The sequence below is a fragment of the Oncorhynchus mykiss genome, chromosome 3, assembly GCF_013265735.2.
Source record: "Oncorhynchus mykiss isolate Arlee chromosome 3, USDA_OmykA_1.1, whole genome shotgun sequence".
Taxonomy (NCBI): domain Eukaryota; kingdom Metazoa; phylum Chordata; class Actinopteri; order Salmoniformes; family Salmonidae; genus Oncorhynchus; species Oncorhynchus mykiss.
The window spans coordinates 36,289,166-36,305,024 of NC_048567.1; the positions used below are offsets into that span (position 1 = coordinate 36,289,166).

The window sequence follows — 15,859 nt, forward strand, 5'->3', positions numbered from 1 at the left end:
ACGTGTTCCTTTTGTCCAGGTGTGAATGGGCAGTGTGGAGTGCAATAGAGATTCCATCATCTGTGGATCTGTTGGTGCGGTATGCAATTTGGAATGGGTCTAGGGTTTCTGGGATAATGGTGTTGATGTGAGCCATGACCAGCCTTTCAAAACATTTCATGGCTACAGACGTGAGTGCTACGGGTCGGTAGTCATTTAGGCACGTTACCTTAGTGTTCTTGGGCACAGGGACAATGGTGGTCTGCTTGAAACGTGTTGGTATTTCATAATCAGACAGGGAGAGATTGAAAATGTCAGTGAAGACACTTGCCAGGATAATAGAGGGGGGAATAGAGGAGGTAGTGTTTTTTCTTGTTTCCTCTGGTAGATATAGATGAGCTCTGACAGTTGATACTATGAGATCCTGATAGATAAATCTGTTAATCTCTCATTCCCAACAGTCTAGCATTTGGATCTCATGATTCACCCCATTATTCTTCCATGATTGTAAATTCTACAATTAGAATAGTACCAAACATTGTTTATGTCTCATTAATGTGAATGTCATACTTGATATATGTCTTTAGTTTACCCAGGAAATGTTGTCTGTTGTGGCATAATACATGTCTTCATGGACAATTTGTCTAATGCAAAAGATGCCAAGCATCCTTGTGTAGGAAAAGTACCAGTTTAAAGAACTTGTACTCTGTTATATTCCATCTTAAGGTGCCAATTCTCACTGAAGTAATTTCCCAGCAGGCACACACAATTTCACCAAAACAAAGTACATGTAGTACTCACAGAGAGTTGCCATCCCTTTGACTCTGGGAACATATCTAGGAATATTTGCACAATTAGGTGAGGCAGTATGTAGCCTAGATGTTAGAGGCGGAGGGTTGCGGGTTCGAATCTCTGCACTATACTGTGGCTGACCATGTGCTCCTCTGAATGTGTATGTGTGTTATGTCATGTTATATTTGTCAACAGACTGCATACTAGATACAGTACTGTTGAAGAATAGACCATTTGAAAAAGATAACATACATTTATTCACATCCACAAGAACCACAGTATAGTATACGTATATTATTATCATAAATGATCAGCAATGTTCAGAAGAGCGTCGAGACTCCTATGGTCATACATTACACAAGTAAAACTGATTCAGATTTACACATGCCTGGATGAAAAACACACTCAACTCTTTTTCTCTTTCATCATACTCTAGATGTGTGTGTGTGTTGTCGAGACACGTGGCCCCCAGTATCTACATCTGACAGAGCTCATCACAGCCCACACTGATGCTGATGACTGACAGCTGTATCCACACAGCATTTCCATACACATTAGCCATATTTTCCTATCAGATAATTGACCATCTATTCATCGGCCATGCCCCGGTGGCTTTAACGAACACCTAAGTTACTTTATGGAGTTAGCGATAAAATCCCTATTGATTAACCTGGCTAATCTGAGTGTGTGGGGAGATTAACGCCACAGTTCATTTGCATGAGTGAGTGCTAGCATTTGGCTATCTGCATGGCAGTGGTAAGATTCCCCCTTGGCTCCTGGGCCAGTCACTCACCGCGCACTGTGTGGGTGGCACAATGCACTGGGGGCACCACTACCCTCAGGCAGGGAAGAGAGCTGTCGGTTTATCTGTGCATGGGCTAATTCCAGCCATCACAGAACAAGAGATAAAGGGATATTTGTTCTCGGGAATGCACCAAGAATATTTTGGTCAAATGTAATTCCGGAAACAGTTTAGCTACTTCTGTGACAGTGCAGTTGTCAAAACAACGACAATGTAATAGCTGGCAATGGAAGTAGAGATATTGCTGTTGGTCTGTAGCCTTCATTTTCAAAACACTGCTTCTGTATTGCATGAGATGTTTTGTGTGGTACGTTGCTGACTTTGAGGTAGTGTGTCATAAGGGTTGTCTTATGATTTACTGTGAGTATTGTACCTTGGCCTTAGCCTCACATCTATTGTCTTTAACTCTCTTCAACCCAATTACCATTATTAGGTGAAGTGTTTATCATAACCACATCCTTTAGATTAATTGACTGAATTGGTTGTATAATTAAAAGTAGTAAATTGCTCCAGCTGGAGACAACATTCAATACATCAAAAATGATAGAGGATTAAAAAACAAAGCCCAGAGCTTATTTCCATACTGGTCTTCAATTTCCCCCATTTATCTTGTTCAATGACTAATCAGATGAACGTAATACTCACAGACCTCAAAATTACGCATCATGTTCTCAAAACACATCTTGCCTGAATTATTTAATGTTCAGTGCCTTTGGAAAGTATTCAGACCCCTTGACTTTTTACACATTTTGTTAGGTTACAGCATTATTCTAATGGATTACATAAAACATTTTCCTCAGCAATCTACACACAATACCCCATAACGACCCCATAACGACAAATCATAAACAGGTTTTTAGCCATTTTTAGCAATAAAAAAAACATACCTTATTTACATAAGTACTCAGACCCTTTACTATGAGATTCTAAATTGAGCGCATGTGCATCCTGTTTCCATTGATTATACTTGAGATGTTTCCACAACTTGATTGGGAGTCCACCTGTGGTAAATTAAATCAATTAGACATTATTTGGAAAGGCACACACCTGTCTATATAAGGTCCCAAAGATGACAGTGCATGTCAGAGCAAAAACCAAGCCATGAGGTCGAAGGAATTGTCCACAGAGCTCCGAGACAGGATTGTGTCGAGGCACAGATCTTGTAAAGGGTACCAAAAAATGTACGCATTGAATATAATTTAATATCCCCAAGAACACAGTGGCCTCCATCATTCTTAAATGGAAGAAGTTTGGAACCACCAAAACTCTTCCAAGGGCTGGCCGCCCAGCTAAACTGAGCAATCGGGGAAGAAGGGCCTTGGTCAGGGAGGTGACTCTGATTGATGGTCACTCTGACAAAGCTCAAGAGTTCCTCTGTGGAGATGGGAGAACCTTCCAGAAGGACAACAATCTCTGCAGCACCACCAATCAGGCCTTTCTGGTAGAGTGAAGAGATGGAAGCCACTCCACAGTAAAAGGCACATGACAGCCCGCTTGGAGTTTTCCAAAAGGCACCTAAAGACTCTCAGACCATGAGAAACAAGATTATCTGGTCTGATGAAACCAAGATTGAACTATTTGGCCTGAATGCCAAGTGTCACGTCTGGAAGAAACCTGCCACCATCCCTACGGTGAAGCACGGTGGTGGGAGCATCATGCTGTGGGGATGTTTTTCAGCGGCAGGGACTAGGAGAGTAGTCAGGTTTGGGAAAAATTGAATGGAGCAAAGTACAGAGAGATTCTTGATGAAAATCTGCTCCAGAGCCCTCATAACCTCAGACTGGGACGACAGTTTACCTTCCAACAGGACAACGACCCTAAGCACACAGCCAAAACAACGCAGGAGTGGCTTCGGGACAAGTCTCTGAATGTCCTTGAGTGGCCCAGCCAGAGCCAGGACTTGAACTCAATCCAACATCTCTGGATAGACCTGAAGATGTCTGTGCAGCAATGCTCCCCATTCAACCTGACAGAGCTTGAGAGAATCTGCAGAGAAGAATGGGGGAAACTCCCCAAATACAGTTGTGCCAAGCTTGCAGTGTCATATCCAATAAGACTCAATGCTGTAATCGCTGCCAAAGGTGCTTCGACACAGTACTGAGTAAAGGGTCTGGATACTTATGTAAAAAAATATATATATATATTATCAAACATTTCTAAAAACTGTTTTTGCCTTGTCATTATGGGGTATTGTGTGAAAGCTTGAGGGGAAAAAAACAATTTAATACATTTTAGAATAAGACTGTAATGTAACCAAATGTGGAAAAAGTAAAGGGTTTTGAATACTTTCCGAAGGCACTGTAGACCCAAAACTGTGTATGAGTGAAAATCTTATTCTGTGGTGCACGCATGGCCTAGTGGTAACACTTCCAGCAGTATTCAAACAGTACATGTTACAACTGCAATCTTCTGCACTGTCTAGACTATAAATACAGCTTGAGAAAATAAGTAGCGTATGGAGGGTGGAATTACACTTAAATAATATTGTTCGGTCAACACCCCATGGGGGAATTAATTTGATCTGTCAATCAATGCCGAATTGAGTCAATTGTCACCCAATGCACATCTGCACATCTGCGCCATCACCACATGCCACCACCATCTGCCAACTCCCCATTATTGGATAACGTTCCCCCTGAGCATTGTTTCCACGGCACCCTGGCCTTCTCTTGCAGACTCCATGTAAAGCAGGCAATCAGGAGCCATCTCTCTCCTTTTCCTCATGGTCTTCCACTCCCTTCCTCTCTCTCCTTCCCTCCTACCCTCCCCCTCAAGGCTCTCGCAAAATGTCAAACATCACTCAAAATATGACAGAAAAAGTATATGTCACACAACCAAATTGCATGTGGAAAGTGAATGCAACATGCTACAGGTGATAAGTGAACTGTTGTCTGTCCAGTGACCTGCAGGTTGGGGAGTTGTGGTGGGGTGGAGTGAACATACCTGTAGATTCCTGAAATTTTCAGCAGAGGCTCAAACCCTCTGGAGGAGTTGTGTAACATTGTAGCAGCAGGGGGCAGGGCTTCCAGTGTGACATCATGGGGAAAGAGCACTATAAATTGAAGGCTACGACTCAGACACCTGCAGACAAACAAGCAAGCAGCAAAGCAGAAGACAGCTGGGATAATTTGCCAAAGCGCATTTAAGGGTATTATACTTCACCATGAGCTCTACAAACAGACCAACAGCAACCATGTCAGCACACGCCAGCCTGCTCCTTCTCATCACCGTGTGTGTGTCCATGCAGGAAGGTAAGTACTACAGCGCTATTATTATAATAGGATTTAGGATTTGTTATTTCCTCCACAAGCAAACACAGACTTAATCATGTCATTGAAGTATTGAAAAATAATGGTCAAGTGTCTTCCACTGATCATTTTCTGAATGCATAACTTAATACAAAATATCCCAAAAATATTATTTTGGAATGACGAACTATACAAAAAAAATATGACATTATATTGATGTTCTATGCTACTGTCTTGCATCAATAAAACACTAGCTGACTTTCCATTTAAACTAATTATTAGCCCTATAAAATGGTGACATGGTGCAGCATTGACTACATGTTTTCATTGTCTAGAGCAATGTAAAGACTTACTCATAAGCACACTCATTAAATTCAGTGACAAGATATACAAAGCAACAAAGAGACACGTTTCAGCAAGCCCCGTTCCAACTGTCACGTCATCAATGAAGATTTATCGTTAACACATTAAAACCAATGTTGAATCTCACTTCAACCTTGCTGACTAGCTCAGGGGTACACATTCTCAAATGTTGATTATCTGGAGAAACTCTTCATCTCACACAACAAATTAATGATCTTGTATTTGAGTGATCTTGGTTGTCAAAAGCACCTTAAACTTGAACTTGTGAGAGCATGACAATGTTTGCTTGCTGTTTGTAGACTTGTCATTGTACAGTCAGAAAATACCAGAGGCTGTATCATCATACTCTGGTCATCTCTGTATAGGGACAAATGAGATGATATGACTCCACTGAGTCAATAAAGAGGTGAAGTTTCCTCTAAATGTCTGCCCTTCACTATTTGAATGTTTGAACAGACAGATGACAGAGATTACAGATGATTACTAGCTTTCCACGGAAATGATTGATTAGACAGACTGTTGTGATAGATCAAGGAAAATAGCTGAGTACTGGTAATAATACACTTGTATAGTGTCGCTTTATGCTGTTGGCTGGGTTGGGGAGTAAGGGATTACGACAAAAATGTTTTAACTGTAATCCATTACATTACCAGCATTTTTAAATAATGTAATCAGATTACAGATACTTTTGAAAAACTAGATGATTACTTTGAGGATTACTTTTAAATTCAGAAAGGATGTTTGCGGGAAAAAAAATATTTGACACCTCTGTTTTCTCAATGACATTCAAATCAGCATTGAAAAAAGGCGCAAATTTAAAATTGTTCCACCTGAGTGAGTCTGACCACAAGTCAGAGACCACTATGATGACGCACCAAATGTGTTTGATGGATCGTGGGAAAAGAGAACGAATAGGGTTTTGTAGGCTACAGTCTAAGCTTTCCAATAATGCGATTGTTGTCAGCATTCAAAGATTATCCAACTTGAATAAACGCTTGGAGGTAAGGATGAAGCTGCCTGTCAATCATTGTTTTTGAAACCAGCTTGTGAAAAATGTGCAACAGCCCCATAGTGCGGATCCCAGCCTACGGAATGAAAGTGGGGCTTTTATTGCTCAATCTAATTCACGCTGATAAAAAAACTAAAAATCCATAGGCCTAATGGACACATGCTCAAACTCACACACTTTTGAATAGACCTAAAGGGGCAGTCTGTAGTTGCTACATCCATTTTTGGATTTATAAATGATAGATATATATATATATATCCATTGATTCTTGAAGAATATAACTTATAAATGCCTCATGAGCTTAGTTCAAATGTCACACTCAACCCAAAAGATAAGCTTGTTTTTCTCCATTGTAAATGTAATCAAACACTGTATAGCCTACATATGGTTAAAACAATACTTTTTATATCATGATTGGTCAGTCCTTGCATCCATAGCTCTGTCTATTAATCTGAGAGTGGTTACATTTCTCCAGGCCCATCCCTCAGTTTTTTACCAAAACAGAGGCGGGGCGATTTGTTTGGGTATTGTTTCATCTGTGGATTTGCCTTTTAAACAGCTGCATATTATCAAGATATCAAAGTGTCAACAACAAAAAGGTAAACAATACGCATATAGCAAATGCAGCATATTGCATTCATTTTTCACATGTATATAGTACTTTTCAGTAGTGCCCAAAACATACCATTTAATGAGAGCAGCATTTATTTTTCAACTCGAATCAATGAGCACAATCAGTACTCCATGACAACAAAATCATGAACAACAGAGTGAGGCTGGCTAATACGTCCTTAGTTTTGGGTTTGTGCTCAGGTAAAACAATTTGGCTAATCAATACTTCCATATTTTTGACTGGAATTCTGATAGACTTTGGTTTGTAAAATTATAATTTAATCGTATTATTATATGTATTTGAAAGAGATGGGTTAGAAGAATTCTACATAATCAAACCATAAAGTAAAATTTAACATCCTTATAAACTTTAACATAGATTTATCCTGCAATAGATGTTGTTCAATTGGTAACATGCATTTTTGTCTTCTTCTAATGTCTCTTAAGAGGAAAGTAATCTAAAAGTAACGGAATGTAATCAGATTACGTTACTGAGTTTGGGTAATACAAAAGTTACGTTACTGATTACAATTTTGGACAGGTAACTAACTAGTAACTGTAACGGATGGTGGATCGTATGGTCTTGATGCACCAGGATTGGTTTCTAAGCTATATCCTTGTCTGTCATGTAGGTTTTGGACATCCACTGTCAGAGAGGCCTAAGTCCAGTGATCTGGCTCCACCTCACAGAGTGCGGACCAAACGCTGTGCCTGCAACAACCAGCTGGACTCTGAATGCCACTACTTTTGCCATCTTGACATCATCTGGGTCAACACACCAAGGTGGACACACATACCTCACAGAAAAAATATGCATTTCTAGAGCGAAACACATGCACATACACTTACTTACACTACACACCAAGTACGTCAAACAAATACCTACTCAGCTTTGCAGACATGTACTTGAGAAATTAACTTATGTGGGTCAATTACATCCCTGTGTGATGATATCAACATTATCGCTCAACGTTAATATTTGCATCGTTTTTTATTTTAGCTGTGCATCACTATTATCAATATGCCATTATTCTGGCAATCCTCCCTGTCTGGCATCACTACATTTTAATTTTATAAATGCCAAGGAACAAAGTCTATAAACATTGTGGTTATATTTTGAGGGTGACTGATAAAACTGATATTCCCTTTCTTTCTTTCCCCTTCTGCAGTAAGACCACTGTTTACGGCTTGGGCAGCCCTCTGTCACGTCGCCGTAAGTCTGCCGGTCCCTGTGTGTGTGCGGACTCTGACGACCACACCTGCACCAGCTTCTGTCTGGACAGGTGAGTTGGGGTCAAAACAATGGCCAAGACACCTTCACACACACCACCACCGCAGACAGACAGATACTCAGTCACTGTGGAATGTAATTACTTTTATTAGTCAGCCATTTGAGTACACAGAACAATAGGGACTCCCCGTTGGAGCTCTTCAAGGTGCACAAGGCGTGGTAGTCTGAGAGCATAGCTCACTTCTCTGGGATGCTATTATTAGCTTGACCAAGTGTTATTGTGTGTATCACACAGGCGTTCCCTCTCATGGTGGAATGAATCTGCACCACAATGTTACGGAGTGCCCGAGGGGGCAGTGTAATCCCAGGCTGCTCTAGCATCCCCACTGCATGTTTTGATTGGCTGAGGGGACAGGGGAGTGAAGTGTGTAGGAGTCTCACGCATTGAAAGGCTGAGATAAGGATTAATGGTTCCTAAGGATGAAAGAGAAACAAATACATGCACCTAGAGACACCCAGAGACTCATTGCACTCATTGTTCCTCATTGGGAGACAAACAGGGGCTGTTTTTCCACTTAGGGACAGATAGGGCTCTATTCAATCCGTTACGTTACAACTGGATTGAAATTGAAAGACAATGTTCCCGCGTTAGCGGAGACTGCATTCACAGTAAACGCTGCATACAGTATGTCGGCTCAAATCCAAATGACCTTGACATTTCTAGCACGCAGTCTGTAACGCTTCAGCAATCCAGATTGGATAGAGCCCTTAGATATTATATTGTAAATACATTATTGTTTGGTCTATGACCTTGCAAAGATGTCAGTAAAACTTTTAGTGTACAATAAAGTACAATAAAGTTGTCTTTAGATTACCAAATTGGCACAAAAAAAGAGGCAACAGTTTACACACCTGATTCTTTGATCAAAGGTATTGTGAGAATTCACTGATATGAGTTTGTTTGAGGGGTATCTACAGTGCCTTCAGAAAGTATTCATACCCCTTGACCTAATCTACTTTTTGTTGTGTTACAGCCTGAATTCAAAATGGATTAAATAGAAACATGTTCTCACCCATCTACACACATCACTGTTGGCAAGCTTCCTGCCATCCAGGACCTCTATACCAGGCAGTGTCAGAGGAAGGCCCTAAAAATTGTCAAAGACTCCAGCCACCCACAGCAAACTGTACCGAAGCACCAAGTCTAGGTCCAAGAGGCTTCTAAACAGCTTCTACCCCCAAGCCATAATATTCCTGACCATCTAGTCAAATGGCAACCCAGACTATTTGCATTGCCCCCCCTCTTTACACCACTGCTACTGTCTGTCATCATCTATGCATAGTCACTTTAATGACTCTACCTACATGTACATACTACCTCAACTAACCGGTATCCCCGCACATTGACTCTATATCGGTACCCCCATGTATATAGTCTCGCTATTGTTATTTTACTCCCCAGTCCTTTAACGATAACAAGCATATCTATAACATGATGCTTGAAAATATGGAGAATGGTACTCCGTAATGTGTTGTATTGAATTTGCTTCAAACATAACACTTTGTATTCAGGACAAAAAGTTAATTGCTTTGGCAATTTTTTTTGCAGCATTACTTTAGTGCCTTGTTGCAAACAGGATGCATGTTTTGGAATATTTTTATTCTGTACCAACTTCACAACTTCCTGTCAATTAGGTTAGTATTGTGAAGTAACTACAATGTTGTACATCCATCATTCGTTTTCTCCTATCACAGCCATTAAACTCTGTAACTGTTTTAAAATCACCATTGGCCTCATGGTGAAATCCCTGAGCAGTTTCCTTTCTCTCCAGCAACTGAATTAGGATAGACGTGTCACGCTCGTCGTAATCACATTCAGACCAGACGTGATCTGGGTTCCATATGTTTATTGAGTGAAACGCACAAAAGAAACAATAAAGATTGAACGAAACATGACGTTCTGGAGAGCTCACAGGCAACAACACAAAAACAAGATCCCACAAAATGGCTGCCTAAATATGATTCCCCCCCCCCCCCCCCCCCCTAGTTACACCCTAACCAAAGTAGAGAATAAAAAGGCTCTCTATGGTCAGGGCGTGACAAGATGCCTGTATCTTTGTAGTAACTGGGTGTACACCATTGGGTGATACACCATCCATTGATACACCATCCAAAGTGTAATTATTAACTTCACCATGCTCAAAGCGATATTCTATATCTGCTTTTTTATTTTTATTGTACCCATCTACCAATAGGTGCCCTTCTTTGAGAGGCATTGGAAAACCTCCCTGGTCTTTGTGGTTGAATCTGTGTTTGAAATTCACACTGTGTGTGGTACAGAGATGAGGTAGTCATTTCAAAATCATGTTAAACTCTATTATTACACACCATCCGAGTCCATGCACCTTATTATGTGACAAAAACGCTTTTATTCCTGAATTTATTTAGGCTTGCCATAACAAAATGATTAAATACTTATTGACTCAAAACATTTCAGCTTTTTAATTTTTTTTAATCATTTGTGAAAATGTAGAAAAACTAAATTAATTTCAACATTATGGGGTATTGTGTGTAGGCCAGTGACCAAAAAAAAACTAAATTTAATACATTTTTAAATCAAATCAAAGTTTATTTGTCACATGCGCAGAATACAACAGGTAACTTACAGTGAAATGCTTACTTACAGGCCCTAACCAACAGTGCAACTGAAGTAAATAATAGGTATTAGGTGAACAATAGATGAGTAAAGAAATAAAAACAACAGTGAAAAGTAACAGTAGCGAGGCTATAACAGTAGCGAGGCAATAACAGTAGCGAGGCTATATACAGGCATCGTTTAGTCGGGCTAATTGAAGCAGTATGTACATCTAGGTATGGTTAAAATGACTATGCATATACAGTACGATAAACAGAGAGTAGCAGTAGAGTAAAAGAGGGGTTGTAAATTCAGGCTGTAACACAACAAAATGTGGAAAGAGTGTGTGAATACTTTCTGAACGCACTGCATCTTTGTTTTCACAACAGTAAAATTCCACCAAAATTCAAGGTTCGCAACACTGAGGCAAATTGCTGTGTCATTTTATGGTTTATTCCATAGCTTTTGGAGAACTCTTTCACTGATCACCGTTTTATGATGTCATGTTCAAAATGTCTGCCCCATCTCTCTCTCTCTTGTGTGCAGCTCAGATAACTCTTCACCCCAGACTGCCATTAAGAGCTCCCGTGCCAACCTGTTGACTTTCCTTAGGTGAGCTTAAAATAAATCCTGGAACAGCTGTTTGCTATTCTGGTTATCAAATTAAGCATAGGCTGTACACATAATTATTTCATTTAGTACCACAAGATGACCTTTGTGATATTGTTGCTGACCAGTGTCTCTTTCCTCCATAGATCTATGGTCAGAGCCTCTGAGAGAACCAGGGGATGGGCTTTCCCACCCAGGAAGGAAGCAACCAGGGCCCCTGGGCTTGATGAGCGCTAAACGACATGGCATGGCAGACAGAGTGAGAAGAGAAGAGCGAGTACCAGAACAAATTACACTACTCTAACATGGAGAGGAGCAGAAAAAGGGCTGCTGGTAGAGAGATGTGTCACATGCAGGAAGGCCACAGACCGGTGGGACTGCCTGTTTGTTTGTCGGTTTGTACCCATAAATAGAGGTTGGAAAACAAAATGTGACAGAGGCCTGAAGACAGAGAATAGATGCTAGATCTATCTTGAGGGATGGATCAGGCATGATGCATACAGGCTATTTGTGCAGCAAAATATTTATGTTAGGGGCAGGAGGGACAAGAGTGGTCCATGCTACTGGCAGACTCTGGCCAGGTAGCCGTAAAGGAGAGAACACTTGATGTGTGTAGGCTGGTTGTCTGTGTTCAAAACAGTGGCAGACCATTGCTGTCATGATGGAAAGAACGTGACAGGGAGAATATGACTGACAGGCTACTGATACGATCATCAAAATGATGTATGAGAGAACCAGTGTTTTACTCTTTCTTTTGCAAACATATTTAATCTCTCCATTATTTGATTGTATAATAACAACATATTATGATTGCTATGCAGGTTATTCACCAGGGGAAATGACTGAGGTCATTTAAAGGTGCAATGTTTAGGATTATACACTTAGTGTACTTAACATTAAGAATACATTTCTAATATTGAGTTGTAAAGTTGACTGGATGTCTTTTGGGTGGTGGGCCATTCTTGATACACATGGGAAACTGTTGAGCGTGAAAATCGCAGCAGTGTTACAGTTCTTGATACAAACCGGTGAGCTTGGCACCTACTACCATACCCCGTTCAAAGGCACTTAAGTCTTGCCCATTCACCCTCTAACTGGCACACATATATAATCCATGTCTCAAATGTGTCAAATCTTAAAAATTATTCTTTAACCTGTCTCCTCCCCTTCATCTAGAATAATTGAAGTGAATTTAACAAGTGACATCCAATAAGGGATAATAGCTTTCACCTGGATTCACCTGGTCAGTTTGTCATGGAAAGAGCAGGTGTCCTTAAAGTTTTGTACACTCAGTGTATATGTGTGTGTGGGTGGGAGTAAAAAATACATAACATCGAAACATACGATATGATATATCATTGACTATTTATTCAATTCTTGAGATTTTGATTTAGACCACTTCTGTATTGAGTGACTGTGTGAAGCAGTGTGTAATAATAAACTAATTAATGCTTGAATTATACAAAATACTTGACTTATTCTCCTTATTTGATTGCTTTGACTAGATGATGAACTCTACATTTACATACAACACAGTGTAATAGTTCCATTGCAAATTTTCTGATGGGTCAAGGAGTGCAGCCGGAATGGACTTGTCAGTCTTTGGTTTATAAACCTGCAAACGAACATATTATAAAGGGAATGTGAAGGGACAAGGAATTGCACCAAAGTCACATGTGGCCAATTCTCCTGTGTTGTTTTATGGTGTGATACAGAACAAATCAAATCTATTTATATAGCCCTTCGTACATCAGCTGATATCTCAAAGTGCTGTACAGAAACACAGCCTAAAACCCCAAACAGCAAGCAATGCAGGTGTTGAAGCATGTTGGCTATGAAAAACTCCCTAGAAAGGCCAAAACTTAGGAAGAAACCTAGAGAGGAACCAGGCTCTGAGGGGTGGTCAGTCCTTTTCTGGCTGTGCCGGGTGGAGATTATAACAGAACATGGCCAAAATGTTCAAATGTTCATAAATGACCAGCATGGTCAAATAATAGGTCTGGGACAGGTAGCACGTCCGGTGAACAGGTCAGGATTCCATAGCTGCAGGCAGAACAGTTGAAACTGGAGCAGCAGCACGGCCAGGTGGACTGGGGACAGCAAGGAATTATCATGTCAGGTAGTCCTGAGGCATGGTCCTAGGGCTCAGGTCCTCCGAGAAAGAGAAAGAAAGAGAGAATTAGAGAGAGCATACTTAAATTCACACAGGACACCGGATAAGACAGGAGAAGTACTCCAGATATAATAAACTGACCCTAGCCCCCCGACACAAACTACTGCAGCATAAATACTGGAGGCACATCTAGCCTGTGGGATAAGAGACAGGAAGCATATTCAAGTTGCCTGGATTTAAACAGTTTTTTCCTGGTGTATACTTGGGACAGAAAGGGAAACACCTAATAAGCAATGACTGAGCACTTTGAATTTACTGAATCATATAAATTATCACTCCACATCATACTATATGTACTGTTAATTGATGAGGTTGGTGTGGAAAAACAAAAGGTCACTTTAGTGTTGTGTGAAGAGTGGACTTATTAATGAAAACTCATAGGTGAGATTGAATGGGCCATTTCTAAACTATGTAACGTACAGTATATGATTACTAATTTGGCAGTGGTGTAGAACCACACTTTGAACAGAGTGTCCTGAGTACCAAGCCACTGAATCTCACCAGAATGTGAAACGTTGAAAGGATACCATTAGCTTATTAGTAGCTTATTGATGATGTAAACATGTCTGTAGTGAGGAGCAACATGCTATAATGTTGCATTGTTACGTAAATATGGGTAATTGTAGCTCTCCACAGACCTATACATTAGGATTCTCCATTCACTTCACTAGGAAACAAACTAATAACTATAACTGTTTTGAGAAATACTCTCACATGCTGATGTATGCCACGTGGAGCAAATAATCGAGAAATATAATATTATTTTTCTATTTCTGTACAGTAGTTTCACCTTCTCCCAGTCTCTTAAGCCAGCGCAAACACTGCTCAAACGGAGGCCCAAGGTAGATAAATGGCCAAGGAATTAAAAAGCTCAAATGAATTTAAAAAAATAGATTTGCCCTTCAAAAGCAGGCCAGTTTGTATTGTTATAAGGATCTCTTGGCACATTTCCTATGACCAAATGTGTCATTGTGGTAGTCTCCTGCACCACCCATTCTTAGTTATCATGACCCCTTGCTGACCTGTAGGACATAGGCCTATTGCTGAGACGATGAGTAACACTGGGAATTGTCTTTACTGGGGTTTTTAATGAGATGACTTTTAAATAATCAAATCTCCCCTTTGGCAGTGTGATGCAATCAGCCCAATTTCAGTCATACTTGTTGTCATACATCTACTGTAGAGTACTCCTGCGGCCAGGCTCTCCAGACAGGCCCCAGCATAGTCCTCGTGTTTCCTCGTGTCACCACAACAATAATAGACCAGAGGGCAACAAGGTCACACCATGTCCCATAATGTTATCTTATACTGTACATTACTCAGATAATTGTGAATCCACCTACAGTTCTGCATCAGAAATCTATCCTCTGCCAAAACCCTGCTCTATTTAAAGTAACCTGCTATGCTCAAATCTGCTCTACGGCAACAAGGGTTGCAAAACTCAGATAATTTTAATTTCCATAATTCTGACAGGAAGTGTTTAAAATGTACCCTGGATTTTTCATTTCCAGTGTTACTCATCGGCTGGGTAAACCTTTCGGTTTTCTATGAAATGGTGTTGGGTTCTAAGAATATGAAATGTCACTGAGGGAGAGAGGGGAATGTATAATGTTTACATTCTGTACAGATATATTATTGTTAGCCATCAGGGATCCTATGGGAGGAAAAAGACACAGTCTGGTACGAGTCAACATGACAGCCGTGAGTTGGGGAGGAGTGAGCACTTTGGGGCAGAGGTCAGGTCGGATGAAGTGAGGTAGAACAGATATCACTAAGGTTCTGTCTAGCAACAGAGATACATTGGCTGTTCAAATGTGCAGGAGGAGACTCAGCCTAGGAGAACAGGTTAAATATCAGTGCTTGTGTGAATCTGTCTTTTGTCTTATGCAGCTGTATCGGCCCAATGGGTGAATAAACTTGGTTTGAGCTTTATTAAGCGTCCGTGATGTTTTAATAGGTTCATTTAGAACCTAACAGTTGGCACTGCAAGCAGGGTTCATCACGATTTACAGTTGAACTAGAGATTCCGAATCAGCGAAACAGGAGCCGGCACCAGAAACAAGGTAGGCACAGTTTCTACACCTGTTATCACTAATTCTGACATCTTGGGGAGATGAAAGTCGTAGGCTGAACCAATTATAGGACACGGACCTAGAAAGCCTGAGCTTATTTAGTAGTCCAATTGTATTACGACAGGTCGTAGCTTTAAAGAGGGTAAGTCCCTAGCAGGATAGAATCCAGTAGTAGTAACTTTCACTGTGGCCATATTATTAACCCTTCGCACATTCGCACACGTAAGATTCATAGCTTTAAAGAGGGTAAGTCCCGAGCACGATAGTTCCTGTGGAGGGTAAATCTCTTAGAGACAATCGATTTACCCCGATTCTCCCTGTAAAGCAGGGCTAG

The 15,859-nt window shown here is 40.6% G+C and overlaps 1 protein-coding gene across 1 annotated transcript; it reads left to right on the forward strand.

Annotated features, from left to right (window-relative positions):
* Nucleotides 1-4,658: 4,658 nt before the first annotated feature.
* LOC110519762 (endothelin-2-like) lies at nucleotides 4,659-12,404 on the forward strand. The gene is made up of 5 exons (XM_021596703.2): nucleotides 4,659-4,824; nucleotides 7,438-7,588; nucleotides 7,975-8,088; nucleotides 11,218-11,283; nucleotides 11,427-12,404. Exons 1-5 carry the CDS (start codon nucleotides 4,737-4,739, stop codon nucleotides 11,515-11,517), a joined length of 510 nt encoding a protein of 169 aa, XP_021452378.1. The 5' UTR covers nucleotides 4,659-4,736; the 3' UTR covers nucleotides 11,518-12,404.
* Nucleotides 12,405-15,859: the final 3,455 nt, after the last annotated feature.

What these genes read in the sequence shown, in the direction of transcription:
- LOC110519762 (XM_021596703.2), top strand. Translation starts at nt 4,737, where the DNA reads ATGAGCTCTACAAACAGACCAACAGCAACCATGTCAGCACACGCCAGC. An exon ending in GTGTGTGTCCATGCAGGAAG is followed by an intron (nt 4,825 to 7,437) that starts GTAAGTACTACA and finishes TCTGTCATGTAG; the next exon opens with GTTTTGGACATCCACTGTCA. An exon ending in ATCTGGGTCAACACACCAAG is followed by an intron (nt 7,589 to 7,974) that starts GTGGACACACAT and finishes CCCCTTCTGCAG; the next exon opens with TAAGACCACTGTTTACGGCT.